The 15,923-nt window shown below is 60.9% G+C and overlaps 1 protein-coding gene across 1 annotated transcript in view; it reads right to left on the bottom strand.

The window, feature by feature from the left end:
- The window catches only part of EFNA2 (ephrin A2), a 38,327-nt gene extending 23,610 nt beyond the window's left edge, over nt 1-14,717 (bottom strand). The window contains exon 1 of the mRNA XM_027715855.2: nt 14,553-14,717. Coding sequence (XP_027571656.1) covers nt 14,553-14,674 — 122 coding nt within the window. The 5' untranslated portion in view covers nt 14,675-14,717. The remainder of the gene's footprint in view (nt 1-14,552) is intronic.
- Nucleotides 14,718-15,923: the final 1,206 nt, after the last annotated feature.

Raw genomic sequence — 15,923 nt, 5'->3', positions numbered from 1 at the left:
CCAGGCACATCCCACACAGGTGTGATCCCAACGGCTCCTTTCCCCGGGAAAGCCGGGATTGGGCCCGTGTGGCGGCACAGACAGCTGCCCAGTGCTTTGGCTCGTGCCCAGCACAGCACTCCCAGCCCACTGGGGACTGGCCACCCCCCAGCCTGGCCTCCCAGCCCCCTCCCAGCCCCAAATGCCGGACAGGATCGGACGCAGGATGCGGGATTTGCTGGGGGCAGATTCCCACAGGAGCATCCCAGCAGGTCGAGCTGATGGGGATGGGGCTGCCTGGGCAGGCTGGGAAGGGACGAGCAGTGTCACAGGGAGGTGAGAGTGGCATAATCCCAACAAAGGAATGGCTTCCAGCAGGGACAGCCTGGCCAAGGAGAATTGGGTCGGGTGGACACGCTGGGAGCCACATCCCACACTCCGGATCAGCCCCGGGGCATTGGTGACCAACCCTGGGGCCTCCTGTCCCCAGTGGCTCCCAGTTCAGCACTGGGAGATGACACCTAGCAGGGACAGGGCTGCATGGCTCCTGCAGAGACCGGTGACATTCCCAGGTGGAATTGCTTTACAGGGTCAGGGAGGAAGGAACCGGCGCGGAGATATTTAAGTGGCGTTTCACCATCGGAAAAAATTAGAGTCACAATATTAATTAATCCTCAAAGCACTTTACGAACATTAACTAATTAAGCCTCCCAACCCCTCTGCGAGGTGGGAAAGGTATCATTGTCCTCATTCCACAGCTGCAGAAAATGAAGTGCACAGAGGTGACGTGACTCACCCACGGTCACTGCCAGCCAAAGGTGGGAAGGGGACCCCAAAATCTGCCCCTCACTCCTAAGCAGGGCAGGACACAGCAGTGCTGGGCACCCTGGAGCCCCCACAGCTGGATCCCAGCACCCCACCACCTCAATGCCGGGTCTCAGCATCCCAGTCCCCACCCAGGGCAGTGAGACAGAGGGGGACAAACCAGGACCCCAAAATGTCCTGGGGGAAAAACCCACCGGTTCCAGGGGCAGGAAGTTAAAAGAGAAACCGCCGAGGGGTTTTATGGAAAGCACCACCGACCCTGCGCGGTTAAAAGCGATTAGAGCCCTGCCTGGGTTATCAGCCGGCGTCTCAATCCCGCGGCATCGATCCGGATAATAGCCGGCAATTGTTCAGATACAATATCATAAAGTCCCTTTAACTACAGCCATAAAGCTTCCCCCGCCTGCGGCACCGCTGGGCTCCCCGCGCCGCGCCGGGGGCAGCGCCGGGGCCCCGGCACCGCCGGCACGTGCTCGGGGCTGAGGACGGTGGGGGGACCCCGCCGGGACCCCCCGAGCAGGGACAGGGTCCTCAGGGATCGCCCCCTGCTCCCGCTGCTCTCCTGTGCTGTGCTGGGGGCGGAGGGGACACCGAGCCCCCCGGGGCTCCCCCGTGACGCTGCTCCTGGGAACCAGCAGTGCCGGGGCCGGGGAGCTCCAAGGCAGCTGCTGAGACCCGATGTCACCACGTTTAACCCGTGGGATTTATGGTAATTAGGAGAAAATGTGGGGTGACGGTCCCAGTTCCCCCCCGGACAGCGGCTGGGACCCCACTGCTCCCGTGGTTTGCTCTTGTTCCCAACACACGGGGCTCCCGATCACATCATGCCAGGACCCGGTCCCTCCACTCCCCAGGGCAGGGGGGCTTCCCACTGCCAGCCCCCAATCCCAGGGGGCTTCCACACCGTGCTCCCTGCCCTGGTTCCCAGCCAGGAGGCGGTGGGGTTTGGGTCACCAGCAGCCCCTGGGAATGCCTCTGGAGAGCACCACTCCTGAGGACACCGCCGGAGAACCCCCTTCCTCACCCGCTGCCTCCTCACCCGCCGCTTCCCGCTGCCTAATGAGCACAAAATATTTCCATGTTGCCAATTACTTGGTTCGTTTGTGCTGCTGCGGGCAGTGCTGGTGCAGGGAAAATCCCCCTGGAGCCATCCCAGCCCCCGGGGAGCAGGGAGAGCCCCGGCTGGGTCTCCCCGAGGCTGGGCATCCCCATCCCATCCCTGTCCTCCGTCCTCACCACGCACCCGACACCCCCTGGCCCCCCTGGCTCCGGGGTCACCTTTGTCAGCAGCTGCCTGGAGGCATTCCCACATCCCCAGCTACATTCCCAGCGTGACACTGTCAGCTGTGGTGAGAAAGCAAGACCTTCCCAGGATTTAAACTGGCCTTTGGCGGACTTGGAAAAGGCCTTGGAACCTCATTTTTTGGCTTATCCCCCGTCTGGGGTGTGACCTGCCAGTGCCACCATTCCAACCCCTTCCAGCACAGCGATAAAACCCAAGTGGCATCACCGATGTGTCCCGAGCTCAGTCAGCCCAGCCGGGTCCATCCCTCCCCAGGGACTGATCCCGCTCCCATCACATCCCCAGGAGGGATCCCCAGCCCTCTCCCTGCTGCGACACCGTCACCACAAACCCCTTCCAGCAGGTCCCGGGAGCCGCGTCCCTCCCACCTGCGCCCATAAATCCTCCCTGCACACGGAGCTGGGCAGTGATTTATAACGGGGAACAAATATTACAATGTCTAAGGAAAAACAGAAAAGATCCATCCAGCTGGATTCCCTTCCCCTGGGAACAGGGCTGCCGGCAGGAACCGGGGACTCGGTGACACCAGGATTTTGGGGCAGGGACAGGGTGGAAGAGGTTGGAATAAATTGGGCTCCGGCACTGCCAAACCACCTGGATGCAGGATGCACGCCCGACCCAGCCATGGATCTGAGCCACCGTGTCCCCACACGGACCCCAGACCAGTGTGGAAGGAGCTGGGGGGCTCCAGTCCCTCCTTGTGGAGCCCTGGGCTCCATGGACACAAAGAAGGGGCTTCTCTGCCCACACCACCGACACTGCTCCCAGCAGAAATTCCCGGGGCTGGGCGCTCTGACAGCCATGTCCTTTTCCATCTCTCAATCACTCTACCAATATTAATTCCCTAATTTAGCCCCTGGCAGAGATCCTCACCTTACCCACGGAGAAACTGAGGCTGGGGGAGGGAGAAGCCATTTGTCTCCCTGTAATGAGCTGGAAGCCGGATCCAGGATCGCCCCAGCTCACAGGACGAGCGTCCCTGCTCCTGATCCAAAGCTTTCTATTGTAAAACACAACATCATGATTTATTATTATCATTACTATTATTATTAATCAGCTCTGAAATGGAGACCAGGTTTTCCTGGAGCCCAGATCCTGGCTGTCTAGGGGACACCAAGCCCCCAACACCTCCCACTGCCGGCACTCCACATCCCAACACCGGAGAGAGCGTCGGGAACAACCAAGGGAGAACAAACAAGTGCGGATGGCGGCGGGATGAGCCCGGAGAGGCAGCAGTTGGGTGGCTGGAACTCAGGGCCACCGACCCCTGGAACTACCACTGAGAGAGGTGCAGGCAGGGAGAGCTGGGAAGGCCAGGAATCGCAGGCAGGGAAAGCTGGGAGCTGGTCCAAGACGAAGGTCACTGGTGGCGATGAGTGTTAGGAATGCCAGCACTGGCTGGGCTGGATGCTGCCTCCGGAGCACACACCTTGCAGCAGAAGGTGATCCCCGTTCCCAAACCTGTTCCCAATCCTCCCAATTCAGCCTTAAATCCAACCTCACGGGGCCAGGAGCGATGCCAGGCTGTGGAGTGGGGAACAACCCCAATGTTCCACTCGGCACCCCCCCGGCTCCGGCCAAACCAATCCCTGTGACCCCACAGAGATCCAATGGAGGCAGCATTGGATGGGGCCTGGAGCCAGAAGCCATTTCCATTCCAAACAGCCTTGGATTCTGTGTTGGAAACAAACGGGAGCACCATTTTGACCAGCATTGCAGCCGGAGCTGGTGCCAGAATTCCTGTGTGCTGGTGCTGTATCCGACAGCGCCTGGACAACAATGGGACAGTCCCTGGGACATGGCACAGCCCCCACCCTAAAACAGGGATCCCGGGAGCAGGGAGCTCACACAGGGGCGGGAGAGCGGCTGGACACACAGACAGAGGGAATTCCAGTTACAGGCTTTGAAGCAGTTTTTTTTAAAATGCAGGAAAATGGTGGAAGGGCAGGAAAAAGCGGAGCAGAACAACGGGAAAAATGAAATATCCAAACACCAGGAGGGAGGGAAACTCTCCAGGAGAGCACCTTCTCCAGCAGCACCTCTCCAACCTCCCACCCCGCTCCCCTGGATGTTCCACTTGACTGCTCTGAGAACGGGATGAAATTTGGGAAAAGCCCCTTTGGAAGGGCCGGCACATCGGCTCAGGCTCGGGCGGCTCCGGTACCATGTCGGGTGAAAATAAAGCACAGTTTGTGGGAGAAATGCAAGAAGAAGGGTCAGTGAGCAAACCAGGAAGGTTTGTGGGATGGGAAGCAAGAAAGGCATGGATGCAGGAAAAGCTGGGATGAAGCGGGAGAAGGGCTGAGAAGGGGTCCCTTGGGTTTCAGGGAAAAGGGAAAATAGCGACACTTCAGTAACGCTGAGGCACCATATTAAAGCACTGACCATTCCAAAATAACCTTGGGATAAAAACGCCCGTCCCGGAACAGGGCCGTGCCACCGGCACAGGGTGGGGACGGACGGATGGAAACGGACACACGGACACGGCCCAGGCGGCTCCACCATCCCGACCCGGCATCGCCCCGGATCCGTCGGGGCTGTCCCGGCAGTCCCGGCCCTGCGGAAGCCGAGTACCCCCGGCCCCCCTCCCCGTCCCGGGGGGCTCTGCCCCGCGTTTTTCCACTCAATTTCCTTCCCGAGTCGGCAGGAGATAAATCCCTCTGCCGAGGCAGGCGGCCGGAACGGCAAAGCCAGCGGTGCCAAGTTTAATAAGCAACCCTGATCGAGAATCCAGATAATAATTGGGATTATCGAGCCGGCTGGAAAAGAGCTTCCTGGGCTCCTGACGGCACCAGAACCCAGCACAGGGGGACAGTGACATCCACGGGGTCCCCAGCGGGACCGGGACGCTGACGGGAGACCGGGATGCAGCCGGGATGCTGCCGAGGAGCAGCATTCGTATTAACTTAGTATTCAAATAAAATCAAAATAATAAACCCCAGCAGCTGGAACCTGCGGCACGAGGGGCCCTGTGCCCCCCCCCAGACCCCACGGGAACCCCCCGGGGGCTCCAACTCCATCCCCACCTCCACAGGAGCGTCCCCACATCCCGGTTTGTCCCAGCGCCTGCGGAGAAGCTCAGCCGCCGGAATAATCCCGTCGCGGTTGGATTTTGTGCAGGGCACGAGGTCCAGGGGCTTTCTTCCTCAGTGGAAACAGGATTGGAAAAGGAAAGAATTGGGATTTTTCGAGTTCTCTACAGGGTCAGGCTGATTTGATTTTACTGCAAATATAAACAGGGCTTTTGATAAATAGAAAAAATAAGACAGTCTAAATAAAACCCCCCTAGAAGACACGGCACGGAATCTGGAATCCTGGCAGGAATAGCTGTAGCCGGGCTGAGTGCTCCGAATATTTGTATTTGCTGTCTAAACACTTTATCTCTTTCCCAGCACATGGGTGAGTTTTGCTCCCGTGTAATGTTCAAGGAAAAATAAACCGAGACGGATAATTCCTCCTCTTCTGCAGGGGGGAAAAAAAAAAATCCAACAAAACTTGGTTGCACGGGGGGGAAACAGGAAAATATTTCCAGGGAAATTCGGCTGAACGCCAAGGAAACAGATATAGGAGACAACTGGGATGTGGTGGGAGGAGGAAGAAGCTGGGGATGGAATGGGGCTTCCCCATTCTGGGTCAATAAAAACCCGTGTTCCCATTTATTCCCCCTTTTTCCCCCGAAGTCAGTGGCGCTGGGAATCGGGGCCAGGAGAGGTCTGGATTTGACACAAAAAAATCTGAAATCCAAAGCTGGGTTCCCGGGGTTTTTCAGGGAGGGTGGGGAAGGAGCTGAAATAAAAACCCATTCCTGCAGTCAAATAAAGAGGGACCGAGCGATGGTTTGGGACTCCGGGGATCCTGGGGACGCTTCGGCAGCGCGGTGGGAATACCGGTGCTGGGAATACCGGTGCTGGGAATACTGGTGCTGGGAATACCAGTGCTGGGAATACCGGTGCTGGGAATACCAGTGCTGGGAATACCGGTGCTGGGAATACCGGTGCTGGGAATACCGGTGCTGGGAATACTGGTGCTGGGAATACCAGTGGTGGGAATACCAGTGGTGGGAATACCGGTGCTGGGAATACTGGTGCTGGGAATACTGGTGCTGGGAATACCGGTGCCAGCAGACTCCCTGCCGCACCCACGGGCAGCAGCAGCTCCGGGCGCGGTGCCGGGCGGGCGTTCGGCGGGACCGACACGGCGCGGGCAGTGCCGGCGTCTGTGCCGTGTGTGCCCGGGGTCACGGCTCCAGGGAAAACTGGGAAATCCCACAAAAACAAGGCCAGGCCGGGGGGAGATGTCAACGAGAGCACAAAACTGGCAGGTTGGGAAGAGCTGATGTGCTGAGGGAGCGCAGGGATGTATCCATGGCATCCCACCACGGCACAGGTGTATCCCACAGGATCCCACCACGGCATAGGTGTATCCCACAGGATCCCACCACGGCACAGGTGTATCCCACAGGATCCCACCACGGCACAGCTGTATCCCACGGGATCCCACCACGGCATAGGTGTATCCCATGGGATCCCACCACGGCACAGCTGTATCCTATGGGATCCCACCACGGCACAGGTGTATCCCACGGGATCCCACCACGGCACAGCTGTATCCCACAGGATCCCACCACGGCACAGGTGTATCCCACCACGGCATAGGTGTATCCTATGGGATCCCACCACGGCACAGGTGTATCCCACGGGATCCCACCACGGCACAGGTGTATCCCACGGGATCCCACCACGGCACAGGTGTATCCCACGGGATCCCACCACGGCACAGCCCCACCAGGACACGGCTCAGCCCTGTGGCCGTCCCTCCCCCAGCAGCAGCACTGCTCTCTGCTCCTCCGCTCCACTGCGCCTTGGGAAGGAAAAATTTAAAAGGGGGAGGAATTGAAAAAGGAAATGGAGCCTAAATCCCTGTTTCTGAATTCCTCTCCCTCCGTGAATGACCCAAAGGAAAATGCTGAGTGGATCCAAGCGGGACCTGGGACAGGAGCACAGGTCCTGGTGCCGATTGGCTTCACCAGACCAAGTGCATCAATCCCGGGATTTGCCACAGCCGGAGATCGATCCATGGGCAAGCTGGGCAGGACAGGGGCGACCCCAAAACTGGGGGTCCAGCTCAGTACCTCTCCTGCCTCCACAATTCCATCCCCTCAGACGGGCTCCCTCTGAGACCCCTCCCTGCCCCAGGCACTGGAACTCATTCCCTCATCTTCATTATTATTCCAGGGAGTGAGTTTTCCTCCTTTGGAATATTTTTCCCCACTGTTGTGGCTTTGAGTGCCTCGTCCCCCTCTGAAGTTTGGGCCTCCCCAGTCCTGTGTGGGGACACAAAGGTGGGCTTCAATCGGAGCGGGGCAGAGGCGGAGGGGCCTTCCCAATCCCTTTGGAGAAGGATCCCCTTTTCCCCCCAACATGTTCTGTGGAATTGCCATCCGGCACACGGAGGAGCCACAGGAGCTGCCACCGCCCCGAGGGACGTGCACGATTCCAGGGGCAGAGACAGGACCTGGGGTGTGGAACCCGAAGTTCTGCTCCGTGTCCCATGGGGGAGCAGGACCCTCCTTGACACTGCCTGGCTCCCTCCAGCCCAAGTGGTGAACCCCATTCAGGGATCAGGGCTCATCCCAGCCTCTTGCCCAGGGATGGGATAAGGTTGGGATGGGATAAGGTCAAGAGGGAAGGGGAAGCACAGCAGGATTTATCCAGCACACGGACGGGATGAGCTTTGAGGAACCCTGGCTGAAGCCACTTCCAAAATGAAGGATGTGCCCTGAAGGTGACACATCCCAGACAGGGTTGGGGGAAGGTGTCACACCAAGGGATTCACTGGGAACGCTCCCAGGCTTTGTGCTGAGCACCAGCTCAGCCCCACCTGGACATGCCCACGGGGCATTCCTTTCTCCCCGGGTTTGGTGCTCATTGGGGGAATTTTGGCAAAGTCATTTCCCAGCCTCCCTTTGGGATGAAGCTCCATGGCCATGGGTGTCCCCACTGCCGAAGCCAGCGGGTGATCCCGGGGGGAGCAGTGACCCTGGCGGTGACCCCGCTGGTGACCCTGGCGGTGACCCCAGCCCTGCCCTCACCCCCTGAGCACAGCCCCTCCAGTCCCCCCCCACAGCCCCCACTCCCGGCCGGCTTTTGAGCCGGGAGCCTCATTAGGAGGTAATTAGCTGCGGAACAATGGGAAGCTCTTTAGCAGCCCAGGCACAGCGGCAGCAACAAGCCAAGGGGGAGCGAGGGAGGAGAAATAAATAAATAACAACACTGTGGCCACCCGGGAACAGGCTGGGACGGAGCTGGGACACAGAGCTGGGACACGGGCTCCATCCCACTGCCTGCTCTCAGCCTCGGCCCTTCCCAGTTTTCCTGCTGGGATCAAACCAGCCCTGGCACATCGCACACCCCACGGGCACCGGCCCCCCAACACAGCTCCCACCCAGCCGGTGGGAACAGCAAAGGGATCCCCAAATCCGGCACCCAAGGGGAGGGTTGGGCTGGTGGCAAAGAGTCTGTGTCCACACAGAACACCCCCAAACGCAGCCCCGGCTCCGGGGTGTCCCTGAGGTGCCTCCAGAATTCCCTTGGCAAAGGCCAAAGCAGCCGGGGTGGCCCACGGCTCACCCTGGTGCTTCTCCAGCTCCGGAGGATCATGGACTCGTTTGGGTTGGAAAAGAGCTCCAAGACCATGGAGTCCAAGGATGATCCGGCTCGGGCTCTCGGAGCGGCGCTTCCCCACACCCACAGAGGCCAAACCAGGGCTGGTCCTGCTCTTGGGATGATGCTCCAGGTAGAGGGAAGCACCCAGACACTGGATGAGCCTTGGGTGGTGGCAAAGGGGGAAAAGGAATTTAAACTCCCTTTAGGGGTTGAGGTAACAGCACCCCGAGCTGCTCACCTTCCATAAATCCCATTAAATCCAAGGAAGCAGGGCAGGATCTCTGCCCCAAGTGGGGAAAACCAGCTCGGATCAAAACAGAGCCTCAAAAATCATGATTAATATCTAACACAAAAGAACCGAAATTGTCACCATCAGGAACGAGGAGCTATTTAAGGAACAATTGCTGCAATTTTCCAGCCAACCCAGCAGCTGAACCTTGTCAAGCACAGGCAGGTACAGCTCCAGCCACGGCATGTGGGATGGACACAGCTGGACAGACAGACAAACCTGTGCCTAGAGCCAGGTAAACCCACACCCAGGTATATCCCAGAGTGCAGGTATATCCAGGTGAATGTCACACAAGGGTGGCACAGCCACGCACGGAGGAACACGGAGGGTGTTTGGCACTGGATTATTTGTGTGTGTAAAGTGTATTTATGTGGGGGGCCGTATAAACACCCACACCTCCGAAGAAACAGAGATACACAAATATAATACATATATGTATATAAATATATACGTATATAAATATGCGTGTATTTCTATACACAGCAGCACTTTTGAAGCTTTCCAGGGGACCCGAGGGCATCTCTCACCCCCTGGACCGTTCCCATTCCCCACCCTCTGTGTGTCCCCCCCAGCGGGACACCCCGGGACACACGGGGGGTCCCGGGGAGCGTCCGACCCTGCGGCAGCTCCGCTCGCCCCCAGCCCATCCTCGCATTAGGATGCGGCGCATGGCCGGCATTTGGATACCAAATGTGCAACCAGCAGGGAATGTAATTGCGGTCCCTGGAAAGGGACAGGCGGAGACGGAGACGGGCACGGAGAGAGAATCCTGTCAGCGACGCCGGCCCGGCGGTGTCTGCTCTCCATTAACCACTCGCCGCAGCCCTGGGCTGGTGAGGAATAGCTAACACGGCTTAACGGGCTGGAAAAGAGGGGTGGGAAGGGCTGGGAGTGATCTCGGCACAAAGGGAGAGCGGAGCGAGGAAAACTAAAAGAGCAGGAATTGCGCAGGATGCGGCCGAGCGCCGGCACACCCCGACCCCCAGCACCGCCCCGGCACCTCCAGAGGGGACACGGGAACGACCCGAGTGCCAGGGATAAAATTCCCACTAAAATCGCTCCAAAGGGGGAACAGGGCGTGTTTCTTCCAGAGGCTGGTGCAGACCCCGGTGTGATGCCCATGGGAGTGGGGAGGGACACACAGGGATGGGGAACACAGAGGGATGGGGGTGACCACAAAGGCCCCAGCCAGATTTGGCACATGGAGGTTTTGGGATCCAGCTCCACTTCAGGGCTGACCCAAAGAGCCCCAGCACAGAGACACGGGTGGGCTCCCCCTGAGCCGAGCCCTCCCACTCGGCCACCGCTCGCCAGCTCCAAATTCCCCCGCAGAAAACACCCTGGCATCGTCTGGGCTCCCTCAACGGACAGGTGGCACATGCAGCCGCCCTCGGCCTGGCCACAGCCCCTCGTGACACACGGGTGGGCGAGCTGGCTCTGGCCTGGGTGGTCAGGGGGTCATGGCCACGGGCACATCTCCCCCGGCCGCGGCCGCCGCGCTCCGGGCTCTCGGACAAAGCAGCAGCAACCGGGGCTGCGGCTCCGGGAGATGGGAACGCAGGAAAAAAGGGGCACAAAATCTGATGACATGGGGAGCACCATCCAAACCACCCCACCCCCACTGTGGCCTGGGCCCCTGGCTCCCCAAAGTCCTGTTCTGGCACCACCGCTGGCCCTGAGCATCACCTGGCTCTGCAAATCCCCCTGCTAGAAACCATTTCTCCGGTTCCCGATCCCGGGATTGGGGAGTGCAGAGGAGCAGAACAGAAATCCCAGCTGTGCTCACAAACCACACCGAAAAATAATACAGAAATCAGCAAAGAACCGTTCGGAGGCAGCGCCGTGACCTCGGCATTAAACCAGGCCACGGGCACGATCCCGCCCGGACACAGGGACCTGTGCCACACAGAGGGAAGGAAAAGCCCCGGCACTTTGCACACTCCCGCTGTGGGTACAGGCACACGGCAGCGATGGCTGCAGGAACACCGACCGGCACTCGGGAATGACGATTCCCTGCCCGTCACCCGGCTGTCGGCAGCGCAGGGGACGGGGACAAATCCCAAACCCTCCATCCTTCCTTGGCCTTCCAGGGGTTTCCAGAACAGCCCGAGGGCCGTGGGTCAGGATCCCAGGACTGGGGACCCTCTGAGGACAGGTCTCTCCTTCCCACAGACCTTTCCCCCGTAGTGCAGAGGTTTTCCCAGATCCCTGCCTTTTTGTCGCACGATGGGATGTAGGACACCGAGACCCATCCTAAACCTGCTGCGGCACGGGGGGCCAGGGGGGCCAAAACCGGAGACCCCAACCCACTGGGCGATGGTGGGTGCTCCGGGACACCGGGCTCGACCCTCTGCGCCTCGTTGGATCCCAAGGCAAGTCCACCCCGGAATCCTACGGGCGAGCGGCTCCCGCACCACCAGCCGGAAAACACGGAGTGACGGCGGGAAGAGCCCTGCCTGCCGTGCCGGACCCCTGCCCACCGTGATGGACACCTGCCCACGGTGCCAGACCCCTGCCCACGGTGCCAGACCCCTGCCCACGGTGCCAGGTCCGGCCCCACAGTCCCGCCCCGGACACACCGCGCCGGCACCAACGACCGGCCCGGCCACGGCCAACAGATCCACACCCGGAGACCGACCATCGGCAGCCCCCGAACGTGCCACGGAGCAAAAATCCACAGTTCCACACGGCAGCGAAACAGCCCGTTGTTATATAATTCTACGTTCGCCCTCCTTCGTTTTCTCCCAGATAACCCAGGAGTTCCAGCCAGCCAAACCTCTTCCCGACGCGTCCGTGCAAAATCGTTTAAAAATAAAAATAAACCTGTAAATCCACAGCGAGTGGTTAAATCTCTCCCCAGAACAGGGAAATTGCAGCATCCCGAGGTACCACTTATTTTTAATTTAGCCCCAATTATGAAATATAGAATTATTCTAATCTGGGCAAATCATATCGACCATGAGATTTATTCCTGTCTTTTATAAAATATAGATTGCTGTATAAACCTGAGGAAAAATATTTAGCGGCAGAGCAGGTCTGTGGGTTCAAACAGGGCATTTTAACCTTGGGTTTTTTCCCCCTTTTTTTTTTTAAATCCCTTTTGATTTCCCCTTTATTAAATGAGGGGTGAGAGGGTAGGGAAAGAAAGAAAACGAGGGACCAGAAAAATCATAAATATGTTTTTCTTCATTTTTAAGAATGAGACAGCCCTGTAGTAACTCCAGAGACAAAATAAACCCACCGCTGGGTTCGAAAAAGGGAATAAGCAGGAAACTCAATGGCAATTTCAATCTTTGCAACCCCCTAATAAATTGCCTCGAATTCCGAGAGCCGAAGGCGCGGGCGGGGAGCGCTGGCGACACGGGGCGCTCCCACATTGGGGGAATTTGGGTCACATCCCGGAGCCAGGCGCTGCGGACGTGCTGCTGAACCCACCAGCCATTGTCTGCTCTTCCCTCCCAGCCCCTCGCGCTTCCTCCGCTCCATTTTACTTCCCCCCCTCGAAAATATTTTCCCTGCCAATAGCGGATTTCAAAAATAATACTATATATATATATATATGTATGGAATAATGATCCACCATGTATTTCTGAGGATAAATTCCCGGCGGCGCCTCCGAGGGGGCGAAGGGGACGGAGCCGACGCCATCGCCACTGCCGGGTCCCGGGACGCCCGGTACCCAACGACCAAGGGGCTACTTTTGGCTGTCGACACCACAGGGGAACCCTTGGGTGCCACATCCCAGCCAGAGGAACCTCTGGGTGCCAAATCCCAACTGCAGGCACCTCTGGGTGCCAAATCCCAGCCACAGGCACCCTTGGGTGCCAAATCCCAGCCACCGCCCCAACCACCCTCGTCCCAGGGAGTTTGACCAGGGGGGGCCCTTGCACACGTTTGGCATTTAGGAGAACAAAAGAAAAGAGCCCAAAGTGTGGGAGCTGGGGAGCACCAGGAGCCGAAACCAAAAACTTCGCAATGGGCAAAAAAAAAAAAAAAAAAAAAAAAATTATATATAATTCCCTGGCTCTTACAATCCCCCACAAAAATGTGAGGGAGATAATAAAATCCATATGCACCACGGGCGGCCCGTGGCAGAGGCACCGCCGCCACGGCACAAAGGGACGGGCTCGCCCCGATTTCGGGGCGGCGTGAGGGGCACGAGTGGGTCCCCCCAGGGGGACGTGTGGAGGCTGGGTGGACACCGGTGCTGGTGAGGGTCCTCGGCCCCATGTGTGTCCCACCAGCTCCAGGCACCGAAACACAGCCGGGAACTTTATCGACAGCACTGGTGCCATCGAGGGAGAGAAGGTGCCACCGAGGGTCCCCTCCCGGAGCTCCCACCGCAGCAGGGGATGAGCCAGAGGAGCCACCTCGCCTTGCTGGGAACGAGGACCAGGCCACACCGTGGCCTCTCCTCATGCAGGGACAGAGGGGGACAAAGAACCCCCCGTTTGACCCAGAAAACGGGGCAGCCCAAAAGCTGGAGGCCTTGGGGGCAGCGGCACCCACTGAGCACCCACAGAGCTCATCCCCCACTGCTGCCAGGGACGCTGCCAGGGCTGGGAGAACTTTGAGGAACTGGGGGAAAAATGGGGGTTCAGTGGCTGGTTCTTAATTTTTTTTGTCTTTTATAAGTGTCCCCGCAAATGAGCCCATTCAGACCCCGTGGGGTGTCCCTGCAGGGTGGGTGGAAGGTCCTGGGGGTCCCAACCACCTGAGCATTCCCAGAGTAGAATGCCTCCCACTTCCAACTTGCCAGCAGTTTTTGGTTCCTCAGTATTATGAACAAAGAAATACGACAGAAAACAAAACTCTCACCCCCAAAAAAAACGCTGGGGGAGAAAGAATACACAGAAAAATTATAATTCCAAACTGGAGCAGGGAAACGAAGCCAACTGTGGAGATTGCACTTCCAGGATGGGAATGACCCGGGAGCAGTGGAGCCGAGCACCCCCAGTCCCACACCCTCAGCCCCCCTCGAGCCCCACAGGCCTCCCCCCAGGCCCATTTTGCCGTTTCCCCCCCAGAATCGTTTTTTCCGACCCCCCCGCGGCCGCACCCGCCGCTTTGGGTAGATTTCGTTGGGGTTTTTTTTCGCAGAATCTTCATCCTGGGAGAGGGACGGGGGGGGGGCGGGGGGAGGAACTTGAACTTCCCCGAAGTTGGGCGCGGAGGGGCCGGGGGGGCCGATCCGCAGCGCCCGCCGCCCGCTCCCCCCGGGAACGCGCCCCGCGATGCTCCGGGCGCTGCCGCAGCCCCCGGGGACGGCCCGCCCGGGGCCCCGCGGGAACTTTCGGGAGAGGGACCCCCCCGGAGACCGCCCCCCCCTCCCCGGGGCCGCCCAGCCCGTTCACCGGAGCCCACCGGGGGTCGGAGCGGGACCCGACCCGCCACGGGCGGCGGCGGCCGCTGTCACCGGGTGTGTGCGGGGGGGAAACACCGACTGGAACTCGGGCGCCGCGACCGCCCCCGCCGCCCCCCTCCGCCTCACCTGGGGTTGCTCCGGTTCCAGTAGACGGCGAAGCGGTCCGAGATAACTTTCCCGGTCTCGTCGGTCCAGACGCAGACGCCGAGGAGCGCGGCGAGCAGCGCGGCCGCCCCGCAGCGCACCATCGTCCCGGCGGGCGGCGGGCGCGGCTCCGGCCGCTTCACGGGGCGGCGGGGCCCTGGGGCCGGCCGGGGGCGGCGGGCGGGCGGCGGGCGGCGGCGGGCGGGCTCCCAGCCCTCACCATCGCCCGCGGCCCCGGGCGCCGTCAGCGGGGGGACTCGGGGGCGGCCGCGGTGCGGCGGCGCCGGGGCAGCCGCATCCCGCGCGCGGGCGGCGGGGACCGGCCGGTTCCCGCGGCGCCCCGGGGATCGCCCCGGCACCGGGAACCTTCCCCCCGCCCGCCCCCCCCGCCGCGCCCAACTTCGGCCAAGTTCCTCCGAAGCCCCGCGGCGCCGCCGCCGCCGCCGCCGCCGCCGCCCGGCAGCGAGCCCCCCGGTGCTGCCGCCGCCGCACCTGCGGGCTCGGCCCCGGGCCCCGCCGCGGGCCGCTCCGCCCCGGGGACACCGGAGAGACAAAGGCCGGGCCGGGAGGCCGCCGCTCGCTCAGTGCCGCCGCGCCATGCTGCGCCCGCCGCCCGCGCCCCCCGCCCGGCGCCGCCCCCGCGCCCGGCACCGCCCCCCGCGCCGCGCCCCGCCCCCGGGCCCGCCCCCGCCGCGCGCCGGCCACGCCCCCTCCCACCGCCCCTGACACATTGTTGCCACCGGCGGCCGCGCGCGCGCCCCGAGCGGACACGCCCCGGGAACGGGGGGGGTCACATGGATCGGGGGGGTCACATGGATGGGGGGGGTCACATGGATCGGGGGGGTCACATGGATCGGGGGGGTCACACGGACCGGGGGGGTCACACGGACCGGGGGGGGTCACATCGATCGGGGGGGTCACATCGATCGGGGGGGTCACATGGATCGGGGGGGTCACATCGATCGGGGGGGTCACATCGATCGGGGGGGGTCACATCGATCGTGGGGTCACATGGATCGGGGGGTCAGCCGGTAGTCACGACCGACACCGGCAGGGGAGGTCACACCGACAGAGGCGGGTCACACCGACAGAGGCGAGTCACACCGATCGGGGGGGGGTCACACCGATCGGGGGGGTCACGCCGACGGGGGGGGTCACACGGACCGGCTTTGGAAAGGGGAGGGGGGTCACACTGGCCAGGGTGGGTCATACCTGCGCGGGAGGGGGTCTCTGCAAAGGGGGGGGTCACACCGGCGAAGTGGGGGGCGTTTGGAAGCGTCACGTGGGCTTTGGGAGCAGGGAGAGGTTTGGGGGTCCTTTAGCTTGAGGCTGACGGGGGGGGTTGGGGTGCCC

This window comes from Pipra filicauda, unplaced genomic scaffold (assembly GCF_003945595.2).
Source record: "Pipra filicauda isolate LSUMZ 115617 unplaced genomic scaffold, ASM394559v2 scaffold548_size709544_pilon, whole genome shotgun sequence".
Classification (NCBI taxonomy): Eukaryota; Metazoa; Chordata; class Aves; order Passeriformes; family Pipridae; genus Pipra; species Pipra filicauda.
This window is presented reverse-complemented; position numbering and strand designations above follow the sequence as displayed.